The sequence below is a fragment of the Leuciscus leuciscus genome (assembly GCF_965113295.1).
Source record: "Leuciscus leuciscus genome assembly, chromosome: 9".
NCBI classification, from domain to species: Eukaryota; Metazoa; Chordata; class Actinopteri; order Cypriniformes; family Leuciscidae; genus Leuciscus; species Leuciscus leuciscus.
In genome coordinates, this window is record NC_138733.1 from 8077477 (window position 1) to 8100162 (window position 22686).

A 22686-nucleotide genomic window follows, 5' to 3' on the forward strand; every position below is an offset into this window, starting at 1 on the left:
TATGATAAGTTTGTGCAATTAATCCTGCCTTTTGTTTTCGTGTGCGTTCTCATCTGCCTGAATGAAGACAATGATGGCGTTATTGGACAGACTACTTAAAAAGTAAACAACTCGACCACTTAGATATCACCGCTTGGTGTCACGTCAAAATCAAACTTGAAATGGGCTGCAAACACTATGACAGTGGGAGGTTTTAAGCAATAAGCTTGAGGAAATTAAAGGTACATTGTGTCTGTGACCAGTGTATACAAGCTTGATGACTGTTGAAAATATGTTGAAAATTAAAAGGAAGTGGAGTGTATTAAAGTTTTATTATCGTCATGATGGTATGAAGCAGGCAGGACCAAGAGCCATGGGAGCAAATGCAGTAAGTTAGATCGATATTAGAATATCATATTAATAAAAGCTGGATGACTAAATGATGTTTGCTTAAATGACAAGCAATACATTTTAGAATGTATGATGGAGAAAGCTCTCTCTGATCATGCTATGTTAGCCACCTGACAAAACAGTGTTGTCTTTGAGTCATGGTAAATAAAGAAAACCAGCAAATTTAACAATAAGACTAACCGCGTTGAGCTATATAACAATTAGTTTGGCTCACCTGTCTAATTAAACACATAATACATTAAAGCGTCTTTGTTGTTTCCATGGTTTTTATGAAAGTCAATCTGGAAATCCAGGGTAGAGCGGATATGACGTCAGTGACAGGTGACGCAAGGACACGCTCCATAACACTGGTTAAAATAAAGGATTTCTCGGATGCCCACAGGACCAGATCTGGAAAAATCAAAAAGTTACATAATTTATACTGAATTACTTTAGGTACATTTAAATTAAGTGAAAATATATTCTCTGTCACGAATATGGATTATTAAAATTTTAACTGCATGTAAAATAAGATTTTTGTTCAGTTCTTGTCCAAATTATGAAAGAAATAACACAGCCATCATGTTTAACTGAACTGCTGTAAAGCTCCTTTGTTTCTAAAAGTTCCCAGTTTTCACCTCGTTCATTATGGTGATGTCTGTGTCACAGCGATGTGTAGATGATCAACATGAACAAGTTGATGAAGAGAAACGCAAGTCTTTAATCCAAAGGCATATACTCAGGAAACTCAGGAAAAAGGAGCAAACTGAAAACTAAGTCCAGCCAGTGTGTGTGAGACAGTACGCCCCCTGGAAAGGTGCGACCTCGCACCGACAGATGGATAGAGGAGGTTTTGGTGGAGGGCGGAAATCCAGGAGAGGGATGAACGAACAGAGAGTCCAGGGTGGAGCAGGTGGTGGAAATAACCAGGGGATGGCCTTGAACAGGGGTGTGTGGATGGAGACCCAGGCCACAGCCAGGAATACACTCCATGGCGGTGGCGAAGGAGGGAGGAGACATGGTGTAAGGAAGTGCAACGTCACCTTGGGGACGGCTGGAGGCGACGATGTTGATGGAGGTGAAGCCCACCGCACAGACGGACAGCCGATGGAGTGGAAAGAGAACGAAAACCTAAGCGTCCACGTCGGATCCGCAGCGGCGACCACCCGAGGTGGAAGTGGGGATCTGGAAAGCAGAGCTGGAGCAATCGAGGGTGGAGACAGAGCCTGAGGGAGGGTGGAGCTTGCCAGAGCCGAAGGGGTGGAGGGCCGGACAGTCGCAAATGGCCCGCAAGTCTGCAGTGGAGGCATGGCGATTTCTGACCCAGATGGAACCTACGAACTGAGGGAGCCCAGCGAGGCCAAATGACCAATGATGCCAGGTAGAGCCTACGTACCGAGGGAGCCAGGCGAGGCCAAATGGCCGATGGTCCCTGCTGGAGTCGAGGGAGAAAGGAGTGTAGACGCAGGAGCCAGGGTGACGGGTCGAGGTGGAGCGAAGCCCTGAGAGGCAGGAGGCGGAGCCACGGGCTTCGGACATCCAGGCGGTGATGGCTCCCAGGGGGTCCGAGGGGTAGCTGCACCACTGAGAGGAGGCTGAGGTGGCGATGGATGAGTAGGTCGCCTCACACACCTGGTCAGACGGGGTCTCCTCAGGCTCAGGTATGATGTCAGGCTCAATCGCTCCTTCTGGCATGGGCTCCGACATCGCGGGCAAGTGTTCTCCCCGTCTGCGATGGGCACTAACAGTCGTTCCTTGCAGCGGGGTGGTACTGGGCTGCGCACTGGGTTGGGAGGGACACTGGTGGTGTCCTCGACAGTGAATGGAGATACGCAGCAAACCAGCACCCACTCCACAAACGCGGCGAAGCTCCCTCGAGGCACCTCCCCGGACAACTGCGCCTGTGTGGTGCGGTTGAGACCGGCGAGCAGGAACGAGCACAGGCAGTCGTCCGGGAAGGTCGTTTGATGGGCGAGATCCAAATAATTTGTTAAATGTTCCTTGAGGGAGCTATTTCCCTGTTCAAGGCACAGCAGTTTAACAGCGGGAATGTCCATGGTGTAAAACAGGGAAAAAGAAAATAAAAACACGCAGCAATCACTTTGTTGGTCGGGTATTATGACATGTACTGTCATAGCACTGTGTAGATGATCAACACGAACAAGATGATGAAGAGAAACATCAGTCTTTTATTAATCCAAAGGCATATATCCAAAACAGAGAGAGCTATACACACACATAACGTAGACAATACCTGACCAACTAAAGAGTGAAATACTGATGATAAAGAGGTGCGCACAGATGAACAGAATGACAATCAAATCAACAACCATGACAACAAACGAACTCAGGGAAAAGGAGCAAACTGAAAACTAAGTCCAACCAGTGTGTGTGACAGTCTGAGATCTTCTGTAAAGTGGCACATTAAGCACATGTTTATTGGTGTCAACAGGCTGAAAGAGAGTCTGTGAAAGACACTCTGCCAACATAATATTACAGTCTAATAATAAACAAGGAAACACAGCACAAACTCTGGAGCTCTATAATGTTTAACCGTAATCTCGATATGTAAAAAGATCAAGAAAGTTGGTGATGATTCTTGGTACCTCGGGCTTCACGGCATAGACACTTTACATGCCGTCTGTTATTGTAAGACATCGTCTTTACATTTTCAGGCCCTTAAACATGGCGATGTACAAAACAAACTGTGATTAGTTGCTTTATTTGTCAGTCAGGCGGCTTCGGATTCAGCCATTTTCTTTACATTTTCATGTCAGTCAGGCGGCCTCTGGGCGGTCCATGGCCAATGAAAACTGCTGATGGAGTCCAGATACATATGACTTCCGTAGTTACCTGAAGTTGTTTAAACAAATGTCATAAATATAAAAGAAAATCTCTTTACGTTGACAGACATTTTGTCTAAGATTAAAGTTACCCATAAATAACTTGTTTATGGAACTGTTTCACATTTTTACATTTACATTTCACACTTGCGATCATGCTCATATTTGGGACAACCACACACTTTCTTGTATTAATCCTACTACATCATATAAATATAATTAAAAAAAAAAAGTTTCAAAGACAGGGCTTAGATTAAACCAGGCCTTAGTTCAATTAGCTTTTTATAAACATGCTTAAAAAATGAATATGAAACTTATATGAAACTCAATTGATATCTGTTAATAGTCCTCTCTCGCACAGGACTGACAGTGGAAATGTGGCTATTCATTTCTAACTGGCATATAAATGAACAAATAAAACAAATGCAAATGGGTAAATATGGAGCCCTACTGGACAGAGTCAGTCTAGAATTCTTCTTAGAATTCTTTTTTTTTTTTTTTTTAAACTCATTCATGTTGTTAAAATTATATAACTCATTATCTGTGTTCATTTAAATAGATCTTTCAAGACAAGATGTTGTTTCTGTTTATATTTCTTATATGTGACCCTGGACCACAAAACCAGTCACATGTCGCACGGGTATATTTTTGGCAATAGCCAACAATACATTGTATGGGTCAAAATTATCGATTTTTCTTTTATGGCAAAAATCATTAGGATATTAAGTAAAGATCATGTTCCATGAAGATATTTTTGTAAATTTCCTACCGTAAATATATATAAAAAAATATTTTTGTGAATGCAGCACAAATGTGAACATGAATGTAGAACTTTAAAGGCGATTTTCTCCATGTTTCGATTTTTTTGCACCCTCAGTTTCCAGATTTCTAAATGGTTGTATCTCTGCCAAACATTGTCCTATCCTAACAAACCATACATCAATGGAAAGCTCCTTTATCAATTTAAAAAAATGTACCCTTGTGACTGGTTTTGTGGTCCAGGGTCACATATGTACTATAAGAAGACAATTTAGCACATTTAGTAAGTAAGAAAATAACATGAATATATCCATTTCAATAAAGACATATTTAGCACACAATAAAATAAACAATAAATCCTGACAGAAATAAAATTATTTTATTTACACTGTAAGAGTTGTTGATCTCAAGCCTTTCTAGTTTCCCAAGCTTTTCACTTTTTTTATCTCACAGTTTACTTGTAAAGTATTTGCCATGAAAACGATTGTTGCTCATGTGCAACATTTTTTCTTATGATTGTAAAGGCTTGATAAATGTTTAAAACTCTTCTCACATTGAGTACAGTGATACGGCTTCTCTCCAGTATGAAGTCGCTCATGTGATTTCAGGTTTCCAGAATGACTGAAACTCTTGTCACAATATGAGCACTTGTAAGGTTTTTCTCCAGTATGAATTCTTTGGTGCAGTTTCAAATTGTCATCTCTAGTAAAGCTCTTCCCACAGTCCAGACACACATGATCTCTCACTTCATCATGTGTTTTCTGATGATGTTTACAATTGTCCAGCCTTAAAAAACTCTTTCCACAGAGAGAACACACATAAGGCTTCTCATCTGAATGAACTTTCAGGTGTTGTTTTAGATTTGATGACGAATTAAAATCTTTACCACACTGATCACAGTTGAATGGTTTTTCTCCAGAGTGAATGCGCAGATGATTTCTGAGAGTTGATGCTCGAGAAAAACTCTTTCCACACTGAGTGCATGTATACGGTTTCTCTCCAGTGTGAATTCTTGTATGTTTGTTAAGGTCTCCTTTATTTGTGAAACTCTTTACACAATGAGTGCATGTATACGGTTTCTCTCCAGTGTGAATTCTTGTATGTTTGTTAAGGTCTCCTTTATTTGTGAAACTCTTTCCACACTGAGTACAGTGGTTTTCTCCTGTATGAATTCTTTGGTGCCGTTTCACTTGGGTAAATGTCGTAAAGCTCTTCCCACAGTCACAACACACATGATCTCTCACTTCATTATGTGTTTTCTGGTGATGTTTAAAATTGTCTAGCCTTAAAAAATTCTTTCCACAGAGAGAACACACATAAGGCCTCTCATCTGAATGAACTTTCAGGTGTTGTTTTAGTTTTGATGATGACTTAAAATCTTTCCCACACTGGTCACAGTTAAATGGTTTTTCTCCAGAGTGATGGAGCAGATGAACACTGAGAGTTGATGCTTGAGAAAAACTCCTTCCACACTGAGAGCAGGTGTGCAGCTTTTTGGCTTTTGTTCCTTGAGGTTTGAAGTCACAGTGTTTCTTGATGTCATCTAGATTCGATCTTTGCTCCTTCACTTTCATCTTGTCTAAAACAAATGTATTAAGCAGTTAGAATCAGTTCAATGAGGTTAAAACTCAAAATCACTTTGCAGAAAAGAAGACACCTCTCAATATAAAGTATCTTTGATGTGCAAAGATCAGATTTGTGATTCACTTGTTAATACAATTAAAACTTGATTATGATCAGTGGTGGAGAGCAAAAAAGTATTTTACTTCATTACAGTACTTACTGTAAGTAAATTTGTCAAGTATTTGTACTTTACTAGAGTATTTTTATTTTCTAGATATGATATTATGTTAAATCGGTCATCGAATATCGAATTTTATAAAATTGTGTGTGATGTTGTGCCTTTTCAATTCCTTTATTACCCAGGTAAGCATTGTACTAATCTTTCTTTCTCCAGAATTAGAAATCCTGGGTAGGGTTGCACCAGCCGTTCGTAAGTTCTTTCTTAAATTGGAACGTAAAGTCCACACTAGAGGCTTAGTAAGTACTAGCTAGTTTGTAACTAACTCTGAACTTTATTCCGTTGCACCATTTGTTCGTAAGGCAGAACGTAGCTAGTAGGTCGTAAGCTCTCCGTAAAGTAATGCGTAGTCGCATAATATAACGTTTAGCCTCGATGATCCAATAGCAGCCTTCAAATACGTGAGCAGATGTTGTGTTGAAATGCTGTGACTTTCAGTTTATCCTTCATTCTTTTGCCTCATGTTACTAACGGTAAAAATAAGTTTCCATTAAATACGATACTTGATCATGGATAGCATAAGTGTTTTTATATGTAAATAACATTCGGAAACTGTATTTGAAATGTAATGAATAAGGATCAATAAATAAATATTGATACAAAAAAACATAAAAAATTACGTTTATTGATTATGACTGATATTTGACTTGCACAACATGGACCGATGCACACAGCGGCGCGCTGTTTAGGGGTTCGTGTTAAAGATAGCCGCTAACAAAGTAATCTTTTCACATAATGTTCTCTCTCTTAAAATGTAAGCGAATGTAAATGGCAGCGTAATCATATATGTCTAAAGAATTGAAGTCTGTCAGGTAAAAGAAGAGCTTATTGATGCAGTTCAGTCTGTCTGATATTTTATTCCATCCGTTACTCCTGATCGGAGACTGCCGTAAATATTTAGTTTATACGTAGAGTTACGCTTCAAATAAGTTTAATGGGGCAACGCAAAAATATTTAGAAGTCCGTAAGTCGTAACTTAGTGTCCATTTACGTCAAAACTAGGCTAAGTTATAACTTAGGCACAGCTGGTGCAACCGGCCCCTGGAGAATACAAGTGTATTTTTGTTCATTCTATGTTCGTACTCATTTGAACTACAGATAATTTTGAGTTCATCCTACATGTACATCTGAACCTTTCTGTTCTTCATGTACATTCTATTTCTGCTGTTTTTGTTCTTCCAGCCCTGCACCGCTGCTTGCAGCTATATTTTTCCTTATTTTTAAATACTATGCTATATTTGTGATTTGTGTACTTTGTCCACCACTGGTTATGATCATTCAGATGCATTTCTCTATCATTTTATATCCATATAATACTTATTATTTCACAGCCACCAAAACAGTCAACAATGAAGAATCAAGAATGGACACCAACCTATTTGTTCCTCACTATCTTCATGTTTTATTCTGGATGGTTCTGGATCACTCATGTCTTCAATCTCCACTTTAATAAACTCCATCTTTAACAGTCACACAGATTTCAGCTGCTACTCCTGGAGTTTGTCCTTCTCTTGTAGGATGATGGGAATATGCCCAGTATTTATTGGTGAATTGTTGTGTGAGGGGCTTCACAGCAGGTGTGAACTGTGATCACTGTGTGATACTGACGCCCACAGGACCAGATCTGGAAAAATCAAAGATAAGTAAATGAATTTATACTGGATTACTTTAACAGCAAACACATCTTTCATTTGTCTTTTTTCCTTGTTTGTCATGGCCCCCGAGTATAAGCTTTAGATAGCTTCTTTGGGGACCAGTTCACATGCATGATCATTTCTTAGTTTTTTGTTTTATCTCAAGTGCATATGAATATATGTGTGTGAATAAAATATGTAGACAATAAAAATAAAAAATAAATAAAAATAAATATGGTGCCTTAAAAAACAGCTCTAAGTTGCTCATTTTTCATGTAGCCTGTTGCAGTACAGATATTTTCTGTTCCACCTTTTTGTTTACTTTCACTTTCTCTATCTCCTCCAGTGCTCCTCCCAACTATACAACATCAGGCTTGGAAGAGAGGACCAATTAAGGGGGAGATACATTCTGCTACGTTCCCTTTATCTTTAGAAGAGTGTGTGTTTCCATGGATCATGGAGAGGAGGTGGGGCTACCTGGTTAGCATGTCGCTAGCGTTGGCGTTTCCTTTGGCCGGCGAACGCCTCTTTATCAAAATTGGGTCTGAACTGGAGTTTTGCACCATACTTCAAAAATTGGTGCCTTTGTGGAGCAGTAAAAAAGAAAGGAGCAAAACGGGCTGACGCTGCCGATGTACCCGAGTCACTCTTAGCTAACCGTGCAGTTGGTCAGTGTAGCTATATTCACAGACTAACATTCTATTCCTACACAGACACACACACGTGTGAATGTTAGAATGTTAGTCTGTGAATACACTACATTATTTGTATATAAAATACAAAATAGAAAAATCAGCACTCATTAAAATATGCAGCAATGAGTGCTTTGCGTACACTCATTGCCGCATATTTTAATGAGTGCTGATTTTTCGATTCCACTGAAATGGTAAATTTGAGGGACATTAACAAGAATATTTTAATATTTTAATCAGTTTCAGGGATATTTCGAAGAAGGGCTTTTGTTCATTTTAACAGCTTCTGAAGCAACCACGAGTTCAAATACGCAGTATCGTAACTACATGTTATCTCTGGGATTGAACCATATAGGGCCTTTAAAATTAAGATTCCAAAAGAAAAGTTTATTAAGAATTAGAATCTCCAAGGATATTAAGATATCTTTAATACTTTTAGGGCCCTATCTTACACCCGGCACAATGCAGTGCCAAGCGCGATGAGAGTGTTTTTTGCTAGTTTCAGTCCGACACAGTTATCATTTTCACGTCCTGCGCCATGTTGTTTAAATAGCAAATGCATTTGCGCCCATTTGTGCGCCCATGGGCTGCTGGTCTGAAAACGAGGTGTGTTCTGGCGCAGTGTTGCACATTGCCATTTTGAGGCAACTGAAATAGAAACCTGGTCTAAAATCAATGGCGCAATATATATTTTTTTGTAATTTAAAGAGCGCGTTAGTAATGTGCGCCTATAGGTGGGTCCACAACACACGTACACTCTGCTTATTAAACACACAGGGATGCACAGCAGCACACAAACATGCCAAATATTTAAAATAAAAGGATTACAATGTAAAAGATTATTATTGTGCACATAAAGATATGGTGGAATCCGGCTTGTCCCGTAGATGATCTGCTAGCTCACTTTTACCTCGCGCATGAGCAGTTCAGTTTGCGCTCTGGAGACGGCTTCGGTCTTTCCACTAACAAATTCCCTCATGTAAATAGCGAATCAGCCATGATGCAAGCGCAACTGGAATTTAAATGGAATGGGAGATAAGACTCTGATTGGTTTAACGCACATAAATCCCAAAACACACCCATTACTCATTAAGAGAATAGGGACAACCCTTTTAGATCATTTTTCCCATCGTTAAACTAGCAAAGGTGGATTCGGACATGCCCTATGTTAACTTGCATAGGGCTTTAGACCATGCGCTTTAGACCATGTGCTTTAGACCATGCGCTTAGATCGTTAAAATAGAGTTATAGGCACGTAAACTTTGGAAAAAGAATATCTATGTACTATGCACTATATTCTATGCAATTGTGTTGATAGAAAAAAAATTTCTAAAAAACATTCTAGTTTCAACATTATTTGTTGTTCAAATATTCCTCTTTGAAAGAAAAAAGTATCAGCTGTACACAAACTAACCCATATTTGTTTTTTGACCACTAAAAATGTGTACAATTTACCAATTAACTCATGGAGTCGCATTAAGATCTCCATATCTCTGGGATTGAACCATATTGGGCCTTTAAAATGGAGATACCATAAGAAACGATTGTTAATATGAATCTAAAAGGATATTAAAGGGCACCTATTATGCCCCTTTTCACAAGATGTAAAATAAGTCTTTGATGTCCCCAGAGTGTGTAGGCTATGTGAAGTTTTAGCTCAAAATAGCCAACTGATTATTTTTTACAGCATGTCACTTTTTGGGGCTGAGAAAAATGCACCGTTTTAGTGTGTGTCCCTTTAAATGCAAATGAGCTGCTGCTGCCAGCACAGAGGGCGGAGCCTCACGAGCTCACTCTCAGTGTCAGGACAATCTCATTTCACGGAATGATAAATAATATCAAATCAGAAACTCTCAGTCGTTCATTTCGACCCAGAGTCCGGAGTATGATTTATGGGGATTTTAAAGAAAAGCACTGGGTGGATTTTTATCATTATAGGGTAGTTGTGTACACACACAGCAAACACACATTTATGTTCAAACACCGTGTAAAAGAGAATTTTGCATAATAGGTGCCCTTTAAGATATATTTAATAATTCTTGAGTTAACGGCATGCAAACTGGGCAAAAAGCACAAAATGTGTTTTTTCCCATTTTTGAACTGTCACCTTTGTCATTTAACCCAACAAAGATTTCTAAAGTCAACAGAGTTTAGTAATAGATCTACCAATCTCTGTATAAAAATCAAATAATGATGCTGCCATCTTTCTAAAGTAATTTTTTTGCCCCCATAATTTGTCTCCAAATCTCAGGTAAAAAAATTATTTTGACCCCCCCTTTACAAAATAGTGAATTACTCTCAGTAATACATCCATGACATAAGTATGAATGAAACAAATTACATGTGAGAGTTTAAGATATCGTTACATAATTCTTAATTCATAATTTTGGGTAAAAATACAATCAGAACATTTATTTGAAGTAAACATGCTAATCCATAAGTTTTTATCTGAATGAGCACACTTTTGGAGGTACGGCTTCTCTCCAGTATGAAGTTGCTCATGTGATTTCAGTGCACAGAAACTGTCACAATATGAGCATATGGTTTTTCTATAAATTTTTTGGTGCTGTTTCAGTTGTTTAGCTGCCGTAAAGATCCTCCCACATTCACAACACACATGATTTTTCAGGTCAGTTTGTTTTTTCAGGTGACATTTTAGATTAAACAAAAATAAATACCATACTGATCACAGTTGAATGGTTTTTCTCCAGAGTGACGGTGCAGATGATTATTGAGATCTGTATGTAAAACTCTTTCCAAAATGAGATAATCTGTGCAGCTTTGAAGTTCAGATGATCCCAGATCTGCCAAATTCAGGGTTAGTGAATTTATACTGAAATACTTTAATAATTATACTTCTTAAATTAAATGAGTTTTATTTTGATATGGTTAGGCTATATATTAGTTGTTAGTATATATTAGTTGCATTTTAATTGGCTCTATAGGGAGGTTGTTCTTTTTTATGGGAATCCAGACTTAATAAGGATGAAACAAGTCATAGGTTAAATTCTTAAAATAATATATGACTTTAAGAGAAATCATACACAATATGTACTGACTGAATAGAGGCTGTAAGATTAATTACAGACTATATTTAATTCTCTGTACGTTCCACTACGAACAATGTACATTTAGGCAACACAAATATCCATTCTTACATTATAAATATAACATCTCTGACCTGCAGACTGGAAATATACGACATCCGAAGAAAACATTCCACATTTGTGATTTGTCCTTCATTCACGATCGTTAACAGCGTCACTTTCAGCTTCAACTGATTAAAGTTTCAACAAGAACATTAACATAATAACATAAACTTAAAGGGGATCATAATATAATCAACTATTACTTAACGTCAAAGGAAACAACAAAAAGAAAAAAGAGAGACGAAATAAAATAGCCTAGAGGGCTCAGGCGCATCCTCTTCTGCGCATGCTCAGTGCGCGTGGTGTCATATTTCTTAAAGGGGCCGCATTAAGTAAATCTCCGCACTATTATTAAGCAAATACACTAATCAAATCATAATTAATAATACACAATAATTATACATATATAATATAAAGCTGAATGACTAAATGCCGTTTGCTTAATGACATGCAATTAATTTTACAATGTAGAATGTAGCCTAGATGTAGAAAGCCCTCTCTGATTATGCTATGATAGCCATTTGACAAAACCTGTTGAATCTCTGAAACTCTTCTCACACTGAGTACAGTAGTACGGCTTCTCTCCAGTATGAACTCGCTCTTGTGATTTCAGGTTTCCAGAACGACTGAAACTCTTGTCACAATATGAGCACTTGTAAGGTTTTTCTCCAGTATGAATTCTTTGGTGTCGTTTCAGTTCAGCAGCTGTAGTAAAGCTCATCCCACAGTCACAACACACATGATCTCTCACTTCATTATGTGTTTTCTGGTGCCGTTTACAACTGTTCAGCCGTGAAAAACTCTTTCCACAGAGAGAACACATATAAGGCCTCTCATCTGAATGAACTTTCAGATGTTTATTTAGTTGTGATGACAAAATAAAATCTTTACCACACTGATCACAGTTGAATGTTTTTTCTCCAGAGTGAACGCACAGATGATAACTGAGACCTGATGCTTGAGTAAAACTCTTTCCACACTGAGTGCATGTATACATTTTTTCTCCAGTGTGAATTCTCATGTGTGTCTTAAGGTTTGCTTTATTTTGGAAACTCTTTCCACACTTAGAGCAGGAGTGCAGCTTTTTGGCTTTTGTTCCTTGAGTTTTGAAGTCACAGTGTTTCTTTACATCATTTAGATTCTGTCTTTGCTCCGTCACTTACAGCTGGACTAAAATAAAATGTATTGAGCTGTTAGAATCAGTTGAGAAAAAAAAGAAAAGAAAAAAAAAACTTAGCAGAAAACAAGACATAAGGTATCTGTCTGTGTGAGTATAATGTATATTTGATGTGGAAAGGTCAGTTCAGTTTTATACAAGGTTATGATCATTTGCATGCATTTCTCTATATTTCTCTATTATTTCTCTATCATTTATCATCCATATACTGATGATTAATTCATAAATTATAGAAGGATCAAGAATGGAAACCAACCTATTTCTTTCTCTGCATCTTCATGTTTTATGCTGGATGGTTCTGGATCACTCATGTCTTCAATCTCCACTTTAATAAACTCCATCTTTAACAGCACAGTCTTGGGGTTCTGATGTCAAGCATCAGAAAGCTACCCTTACGAAAAAAAAGTATACTTCAAGTTAATTTTATGAAGTATACTTGAGTAATGTTCAAGTATATTTTTAAGTATACTTTATGTAGTAAGTATACTAATGTCAATATGTAGTAGTAAACTTGTAAGTGTACTATTTTAATACCGCTTGGGACTAAATTGGCCCACTTGAAGTATATAAAAGTATATGTTTAAGTGTACTATAAGTGTAACAGTAGTAAACTTTAAGTACACAACTAGTTCATAATTATGATTCTCATTTGTACTGCAAGTGAACTTATGAGTATACTAGTAGTTTACTATTTTAATACTTGTAGCAACTTTGAAGTATACTCTCAGTAAACTACTAGTTTAGTAGTTTTATACTACAAGTTTTATTTTAATGTACTCTCAGTAAACTACTAGTTTAGTTTTATACTACAAGTTTTCTTTAAGTGAACTTAACATTATACTTATAGTTTACTATTTATATATTATTTTTACTCTTTTACTCTCAGTAAACTACTAGTTTAGTAGTTTTATACTACAAGTTTTCTTTTAATGTACTCTCAGTAAACTACTAGTTTAGTAGTTTTATTCTACAAGTTTTCTTTAAGTGAACTTAACATTATACTTATAGTTTACTATTTATATACAATTTTTGCAGTTGCAGTAGGCCTATTACTACTATGTTCAAATGTTATTTTTTTTATACTTGAAAAATACCTTTAACTCTACTTTAATTTTAAAAACATTTTATTAGCTGCATGCATCCTTTTTTATCAACACTTGAATGTCAGTAAGTTTCATAAAGGCAACATTTTAAACAAAATAGTTGAGAAAATCACATTTTTGTCAAAGACTACGCCTTGATTAGATCCAGAACGATGATCAAAACACAGGTGGAGTAGATCGAGTCCAACACCCCCCAAAGCTTCACAGTCGTTTTCTCTTCATGGGTTAGGCCTACGCTTCATTTCATTTGGAAACATTAAGCAGTTTTGATTTACAAGCTGTTTAATGTTTGATATTACATTATTTTACATTTGAGTGATCTTCTATCACCTCTTTCAGCTTCTTCTTCTCCTGTGTTTTGATCCAGAGATTCTGTACTAGAAGATGTGTCATAGCGCCCCCTACCGTATACCAGTGAAAACATGGATAGCTGGAAAATTCAGTCAATGGTGGGGAAAAGTTAAATTAAAGTAAATATGTACACTACCAGTGGACTAGCCTACACAAAAATTCAGATACGCAGAATTAGAAACATATCTGTTTTATATCAATATTTTAATACAAAGTTTCATAAGACTGTATATGAAAAACGATGTAAAAAAAAAAGTATATTTAATAGGCTACTCGATCAAAAGAGTTAACACAACTACAAGCCAAGTATACTTTGAAAAATTCAAATTTTAATCTCGATCAAAAGATTGAGTAGCCTACAAGTATAGGCCAAATATACTTGGACTTTTCTCTCAGTATAAGTCAAGTACACTTAAGTGTAATTAAGTATATTTTTGAGAAGTATATAAAATGTAGACTGAAAGTATGCTTTCTTCTTTTTAGTTGAAAAGAAGTATACTAATAGAACACTTGAATAAACTTATTTTCCATGCTTATTTTATTTACTCTATAAGCTATTCCACCCGAAAGTTTGTTACTATATAAAGCTGAACATGTTTGTTTATAAGACGGTGTGTAATTATGTTTTTAAAAAAGTATTTAATAAGCTACTCAATCAAAATAGTAAACACAAGTAGGCTACAAGCCAAGAATACTTAGAATACTTAATTATACTTTTAAGTATATCTCGATCAACAAGTATAGGCCAAATTTACTTAGACTTTTCTGTCAGTATTTATAAGTCAAGTATACTTAAGTGCAATTTGAAGTATATTTCTGAGAAGTACATAAAGTATATTTCTGAGAAGTATATAAAAAGTAGACCGAAAGTATACTTTCTTATTTTTAGTTTAAAAGAAGTATACTAATAGAACACTTGAATAAACTTCTTTTTCGTAAGGGTAAGCAGCTTCTGCTGAAACAATAGAAGAGTGCATCATTAAACTTATTAACAGTCTATATAATTACAAAACCCTGCAACAATCATCAATGAAAATTACGAGCAGTTTTATTTCAAACACTGACTTTCAAAAACAACTTGATAACTCTTCTCAGTTATGGGCCACAAGAGAAATATTAAGAAAATAAATTAAGAAAGTTATATCAGTATTTGTTTAATTAGATGTGTCTCTCGTGGTCTCTGAGAATATACGCAGTATTAATGCAGCATCAGATTCCGAAAGCTTTTTACTTTCACTTTCTAGTGAATAATTGACTGTGGTTTGAGACCTCTTCATCAGCATAACTCTCGCGCAAAGTTTGCACGTTGCTCGTGTGATGTCCACTGACTCGATTTCATGCTTTAAAACGGAAAAATGACCAAGGCTGAAGTTCCCGAATCCTTCTTAACGCTACATCGTTCTTAAGTTATACCTTAAGCTGTACCTTATCGTTAATATGTGTTTCCTGAAACGTTCTTAGTTAAGTATACCTGATGTAAGTAATACATTCGGAAGTTTGGTCTGGGGTGCGTTTCCGTAAACAACGACATAACTCGCGGGGCACAACCTAACACATTTTAGTTTTGGCTCAATTATTAAAAAAATTTAGTTCGATTAAATTTATTTTTATTTTTTTACACAAGCAACATACACATCACTGCTACAAATGAACACTTAAAGTCTTTTTCTAGGACCTACCATTTAGTACAGTTGCACCGAAAGTGACAGAAGTGCAAATGTTACAACTTACCCCATATGTGGGGTTAACTGTAACATACAGAGGGGTTAGTTGTAACACTTGTGTGTAACACACATAATTCAGTACTATTTTATCTGTATAGTTTGATATTGTTTGTACATTTGTATAGATAGATATCCATACATCCATCCCTCATCCAAACATCCTTTTATTATGGATCAATATCATGGATAGAGATATAGGAAAGGGCTGCACAGTTTTGTAATAAATAAATAAAATCATCAAATATTGTCATTGCTATTGAATTACATTTGTGTGTGGCAGCTGCATGGAACATTTTTATTATTAATAATAACATTAATAATAAAAACGCTCAAAATCACATTTTAAAGGGTTTATTGCATGAAAAACAGGCTTAAGTGATCAATCCATAGTTAACAAATGTGAAAAAAAAATCATACTTCGACATTTAAAGGTGCTCTAAGCGATGCCGGGAGACAGAACTTCTTGTTGACATTCGTATTGTTGTCAAACAAAACGGAGGCTAGCTAGACCCTCCCTCCTCCCCTCCCTTCCGGCATAAAGGAAAGTCAAAGTAGTCACTACAAACACTTACTGATACTTTTTACTGATACTCCATTCAATGTGTAATGTTGCCAAGTTAGATCAATGCTTTTATATATTGCAGAACAGAATGCAGAAAAAGAGAAACATTATCTTAAAATTGTTTCGCCACCTGAGGTTATAACTAGCTCCCATACAAGGACGCAATAATAGCAAGATAACGTTAGCTTTGCGTTTCCCAGTGAGCATAAACAATGGCGGCGTAGTAAACAAATGTAGTCAAAGTTGTCAATAGCCTATAAATGAACTAGGGGTGTCCCCGACTATGGATTTTCATAGTCGAATCAGAATCGTCAAGTCTTGCCTATAGTCGACTAATAGTCGAATCATGTGTTTGGGGGCGGGGCTTTAACAATTCAAAGCCGCGATGTACAGAAAATCACACAAAGATATGAAAATGTATAAAATCATTTTGGATCAATAAATCTAAGAAATAACACAAATAACTCCAGAAAGGCCACACTGCAGACAGGATTTACATTTCACATGCAAATCAAATTAAATCGGCTAAATTACCTGTGCGAGCAGGCTCTAAGTAGGCTACAGCACAACATCGATGCACCGAAAAAAGAAACAATTAATTTACTGAATTAAATTAGAACAGAATATACCTTTCTTATAAATAAAAATACAAAACGAAAAAAATCAGAATCAAGTCACAAGATGAGGAGCAAATGTGTGCAAAATGCCTAAAGTGCAGGGGAACATATATTCAAAACACAAGCCACAAATAGTTAGATTAAATAACCCTGACAGATCAATAAATAAAATTAAAATAAAGAAATTTTTAAATAACGATAATAGCCAGAATTTTCTACTTTGTCTTTTTAACTGCAAAAACAACAATAAATGCTGAACTGGAGAGGCAGTCTTTTTAGCTAAAAATGTTCACAGCATCCAAAAATCAAATTAGAACCGGCTGAAAAGTTTTGAAACCACTTGTACCCTACCTGATCGAGAGAACAAATCCAGTCTTTCACTCTGTCTGTGTCCGTTGGAGTCTTTTCAAATTGTGCGCGCGGATAAAATACATTCTAAAACACGTAACGTGAAAAACGTTTAACGACTTAATCTCCTAAAATAGTTAAATTAAAATATGAAAACGCTTTACTATAGGAGGAACGCATTGCGTTCATATTCTGGGTTAATCTGCTTATCTGCACATATGGTTTCTTAATAAAGTGTGTACTGTGTACATACATTAAGCCACGTTAAAGTGCCTTTTAAGCGTTTTAAAAGCGTTTTTTCGCCGACGTAAAGCATTTTAGAATGTACTGTGGAAAACTAACTTGTTAACGTTGGCCGGCAGAAGTGCGATCATGGTTTTCCTGATGCTAAATCCAACCTTGGAGAATATCCTTTCTGATGGTGTACATCCACACTTTAGATTTTCTTATCCCAGACATTGTTAAATGATATCTATGAAAAGTTTCAGTCTGGATTCAGACCGCATCATAGCACTGAAACTGCGCTCGTTAAAATCACAATTGATTTACTTTTAGCTTCTGACCAAGGCTGTATCTCAATACTAGTTTTACTTGATCTTAGTGCTGCGTTCGATACTATAGATCACACAATACTCTTAGATCGACTACAAAATTATACTGGTGTTCAAGGTCAAGCACTAAGCTGGTTCAAATCATACCTATCTGACCGCTACCATTTTGTCTATTTAAATGGAGAAAAATCGATCATAACTCCAGTAAACTATGGAGTGCTGCAGGGATCTGTGTTAGGCCCTCTGTTATTTTCAATATATATGATGCCACTTGGAAATATTATAAGGAAACATGGAATTAGTTTCCATTGTTATGCTGATGACACTCAAATATATATTTCATCAAGGCCGGATGAAAACGTACTCGGTTACTAACGTAACCTCTGTTCTCTCTAGAGAGGGAACGAGTATTGCGTAAGCTAGCTTACGCTGCGGGAAAGTCTCCTTTCTCGAGATACTGAAGCCAAAAATTATCCTTAATTTTTTAAAACTTTGTCAACGCAGTGCGGCAGCCTGCAGACCTAGGGCAAGCGAATCGCGTGCCCATTGGCTGCTCTGCGGCAACTGCAGCAGCCTATGGCTGAGCCTTGCGCGTGACGTCACGTCCAATGAGCGCGCTTGGCGCGCTTAATGCGTCACAGCCCGTCATTAGGGGAGTGGCTTAGCGTATATAAGCAAGGAACAGAGGCTGCTTCACTGGTTTCTGTCGCATGAAGCGAAATGAGCTCGTGGCGAGAGCACGGCGGGTTACGCAATACTCGTTCCCTCTCTAGAGAGAACAGAGGTTACGTTAGTAACCGAGTACGTTCTCTTACGAGAGGTTCTCTCGTATTGCGTAAGCTAGCTTACGCTGCGGGAACACCCTTGTCAACGCCGTGCGCGCGCCCAGCATCCTGAATGAATCCCATGGGAGGGGGCCCAGGGAACGCGAAGCGGAGCTGGGCGGCCAAGATACCACAGTACACAAGCACATAATATGGGGCAGGGAGCGGCACAGCCGGTCCAACTAACACTTCCCACATAGTGTAGCTCAACCAGTAGAGCTAAATCCGCAACATAGCCCGCGCACAGACAGTGGGCTGGCTTACGCGAGACTTAGACTGATAGCACTTTGGCCTGCAAAGCGGGGACTTCCAGGTTGTAAAACCTAACAAATGTGGAGGGGGAGGCCCAGCCTGCCGCCGCACAAATGTCATGAATGGGAATCCCACTGGACCACGCCCACGATGAGGCCATGCCTCTGGTGGAGTGTGCCCGAATGCCCAAAGGGCACTGCAGGTTTTTTGATGCGTAAGCAGCTGCGATAGCATCAACTATCCATCTGGACAGGGTGTGTTTCGAGGCGGCGAGACCCTTGGTGCGCCCACCAAACGAAACAAAGAGCTGCTCTGAACGCCTGAAGGCGGCGGAGCGTGAAATATAGCTTTTTAGTGCTCTAACTGGGCAGAGGAGATTACTATCTGCCTCGCAGCCAGCATTTGGCAGGGCTGAAAGGGAAATGACCTGCGCTCTGAAGGGAGTGCCCAGAATTTTGGGGACGTACCCATGCCTCGGTCTGAGAATAACTTTAGAGTTATTGGGTCCGAACTCGAGGCACGCAGCGTTAGTGGATAACGCGTGAAGGTCTCCCACACGTTTTACTGAAGACAGAGCTATCAGAAAAACGGTTTTGAGCGTGAGGTATTTCATATCCACAGTTTCTAAGGGTTCAAAGCAGGGATGGAAATTAACTTTTTTGTCCACCGGCCACTGTGGCTGGTGGATTTCAAAATCTACCAGCCACTCAATGTTTTTACCAGCCACTTTCTTGTTTTTAACCGACAATGTGTAACTGCATGTGAAAATTAATACTACAAGATCTACAATACTTAAGCAGTTTATTTAATCTCAAGTCTCAATGAAATACTGACATTTTCTCTTTCTCTCTTATATATATTTCTCTTTTTTACCTGGATGTGGCATTTGAATGATTCGTGGTCTTTTATGGCTTCCAGTTTTAGGTTTTTAGTCCCAACAATGAAACTAGGGCTGGGCGATATGGACCAAAAGTCATATCCCGATTATTTAGGCTGAATATCGATATACGATATATATCCCGATATTTTTTCCGCAAAGTGAGAGCAAATGTTCAGTCAAAGTCAAAGCCAAATATGACATGTCACAAGTAGTTTTATTGAAACCGGCTATTTCCACACACACAAGTACTGTCCCCCTTTACTTAACATAAATTGTAAGAATATGACTAATAGTAAAGACTAGTAGGCTACTAATAAATAAACATTAGGCCTATGCTAAAGCTATTAAATAGCAGTCCCAAACTAGTTTTTGTTAATACAATGTTGGTATGAGCCACTAGAGTCATTTAAAAATATTAAAAATAACACAAAGAAAAATAAAGTGGCATTTTTGGGGTTAATATGGAAACGACAGTTGCCATGGTGAATACACAATATTAACAATAACTGTTAATGAACCATGGAAACTGCTCCTGGTGAACAGAATGAAAATCATACCTGCATTACTTTTATTTTGTGTAATTTACAACGTAACGGCGTTGCATGCTCGTAGTTTCTTGTGCACTTTATATACAGTGAGGCGATACACAGCGCGCGCCGCCGCATTTGCGCGTGCAATTGAAGAGTGTGCGCTCCGAGCACAGGATAACGGCTGACGTGACAGGACAAGAAAGTCCGTTTTTCTGAGGTGAAAGACTTTATTTCAGCGTACACTTATGTCCTCTAAAAGTGTCCGCCGTCTGTGTGAAACAGTATATTTTTATTTACCCGCCACGGTGGCCGGTAGGTGAAGCGAGTTTACCCGCCACAACACAAAATCACCCGCATTTGGCTGGTGGCGGGTGCTAATTTCCATCCCTGGTTCAAAGGGATGTGCTTTCAGTGCGTCTAAGACCAGTGAAAGATCCCACATAGGAACCGAAGGGGGTCGCGGGGGGTTCATCCTCCTCGCTCCTCTAAGGAAGCGGATGACAAACTCGTTCCTTCCTAATGCGCGGCCCGGCTCTGAGACAGAGAGCGCTGAAATGGCCGCGACATAGACTTTGAGCGTGGAGGGGGACCTGCCCGCGTCCAGTAACTCTTGAAGGAAGCACAAAACGTGCGAGACCCCACATGTCTGTGGATTAAGCCCTCTGGTAGTGCACCATTTGTTAAACACCGACCATTTAGACGTGTAGAGCCGCCTCGTGGAGGGGGCTCTAGCTTGTATGATCGTGTTCATCACCCCTTCTGGTAGATCAGCATGTAATTGTTGAGGCTCCACGCATGCAGAGACCAGTGCTCTGGGTGGGGATGCCAAATCGAGCCGTGGGCTTGAGAGAGAAGGTCTCTCCGCACCGGAATCGGCCAGGGGGCTGAGTCTGCCAATTGTATGAGTTCCGGGAACCAAGCTTGGTTCTCCCAGAACGGGGCTATGAGGAGCACTGTGTGGCGCGCTTTCCTGACTCTCTCGATGACCTGAGGCAGCAGAGAGACCGGTGGAAACGCATATAGCGGGCCGCTGGGCCATGTCTGGGCCAGCGCGTCCTCGCTCTTTGAAAAGAACACTGGGCAGTGCGCGTTGTCCTTTGACGCAAAGAGGTCGACTTTCGCTCTGCCAAAGCGGCGCCACAGCGACTGGACTGTTTGGGGGTGTAGAGACCACTCCCCAGGGGGAACGTTGTCCCTGGACAGTCTGTCGGGGCCCTCGTTCAGATGGCCAGGCACATGCGATGCTCTCAGAGAGCGCAGAGAGTGCTGAGCCCATACGAGGAGGCGTTCCGTCAGGGCGCAGAGTTGCTTTGATCTGACACCGCCCTGGCGGTTCACATAGGCCACTACTGAAGTGTTGTCCGTGCGGACTAGAACATGGTGACCATGGAGGAATGGGAGGAAGTGCATGAGCGCTTTCTCGACCGCAAGCATCTCTAGACAGTTTATGTGTAGGAGATTCTCCTGGTCTGACCAGTGGCCATAGACCGGTCTGCCTTCGAAGAGCGCTCCCCAACCTAGGTTGGACGCGTCTGTTGAGACAACTTTCCGGTGTGAAACCACTCCCATAGTCACTCCAGTGTGATACCATTCGGCTGCTAGCCAGGGCTGCAGGGCTGAGACACAGACCTGAGTCACTCTGATTAGCGAGCCGCTGGTCGCCCAGGCTCGATGGGATACGCGCGCTTTCAGCCAGCGTTGAAGCGGGCGCATGCGCAGTAAACCCAGCTGAAGGACTGCTGCAGCTGAGGCCATATGCCCCAGAATGCGCTGAAATGCTTTCAGGGGAACCTGGTTGCCTTCTTTGAAGGATGCAGCGAGGCGCTGAATGCGGCGCGCGCGCTGCTCCGACAATCTGGCCGTCATTGCCACCGAGTCCAGTTCTATTCCGAGAAAGGAAATTGACTGCCGGGGCGAGAGCGAGCTCTTGGTCCAGTTGACCGCTAGACCCAGACCCTCCAGGTGGTCGAGTAGCGCTGTTCTGTGAGACACAAGTTCTGTCTCTGACTGCGCTAGAACGAGCCAATCGTCCAGATAGTTCAGAATTCGCATTCCCTGACTCCTCAGGGGAGCGAGAGCCGTGTCCATGCATTTCGTAAATGTACGGGGTGCTAAAAACAGGCCGAACGGCAGGACTGTGTATTGATAAGCTCGACCGTCGAAGGCGAATCTCAAGAATGGCCTGTGACGGGGAGTTATTTGGATCTGGAAATACGCGTCTTTCAGATCGAGAGAGATAAACCAGTCTCCTGGGCGAACTTGCGCAAGGATCTGTCTGGTTGTAATCATCCTGAACGGCCGTCTCATGAGAGCCTTGTTCAGATGTCTCAGATCTAAAATAGGTCTTAATGCTCCGTCCTTCTTGGGAACGAGGAAGTAACGGCTGTAAAAGCCTGACTCGCTCGAGGAAGGATGAACTTGTTCTATGGCCCCTTTTCGCAGCAGCTTTGCTATTTCTGCTTGAAGCAGATGCGCTGTTTCCAAACTCACTTTCGTTTCCGTCTGCGCTAGAAAGCGCGG

The 22686-nt window shown here is 39.5% G+C and overlaps 2 protein-coding genes and 1 long non-coding RNA gene across 5 annotated transcripts in view; 1 reads left to right on the forward strand and 2 right to left on the reverse strand.

Moving 5' to 3' along the window:
- Positions 1–11738, reverse strand: part of LOC309506329 (uncharacterized protein) — a 44379-nt gene extending 32641 nt beyond the window's left edge. The window contains exon 1 of the mRNA XM_082180184.1: positions 11280–11738. The gene's annotated coding sequence lies outside the window, so the exon portion shown is untranslated. The remainder of the gene's footprint in view (positions 1–11279) is intronic.
- Positions 1–22686, forward strand: part of LOC309506480 — a 352573-nt gene that overhangs the window by 212841 nt on the left and 117046 nt on the right. Inside the window, exon 2 of the long non-coding RNA XR_014208791.1 lies at positions 5929–6136. This is a non-coding gene — a long non-coding RNA (uncharacterized lncRNA). The remainder of the gene's footprint in view (positions 1–5928; positions 6137–22686) is intronic.
- The window catches only part of LOC309506328 (uncharacterized protein), an 89446-nt gene continuing 69298 nt past the window's right edge, over positions 2539–22686 (reverse strand). For 2 of the 3 annotated variants that reach the window (XM_082180180.1, XM_082180182.1), the window contains 2 exons: positions 7148–7396; positions 2539–5550 (listed from right to left, as the gene is read on the reverse strand). In XM_082180180.1, coding sequence (XP_082036306.1) covers positions 4463–5550; positions 7148–7232 — 1173 coding nt within the window. In that variant the 5' untranslated portion in view covers positions 7233–7396 and the 3' untranslated portion in view covers positions 2539–4462. Of the gene's footprint in view, positions 5551–7147; positions 7397–11256; positions 11344–22686 lie in introns of those variants that run through there. The other variant, XM_082180181.1, reaches the window with a different exon arrangement.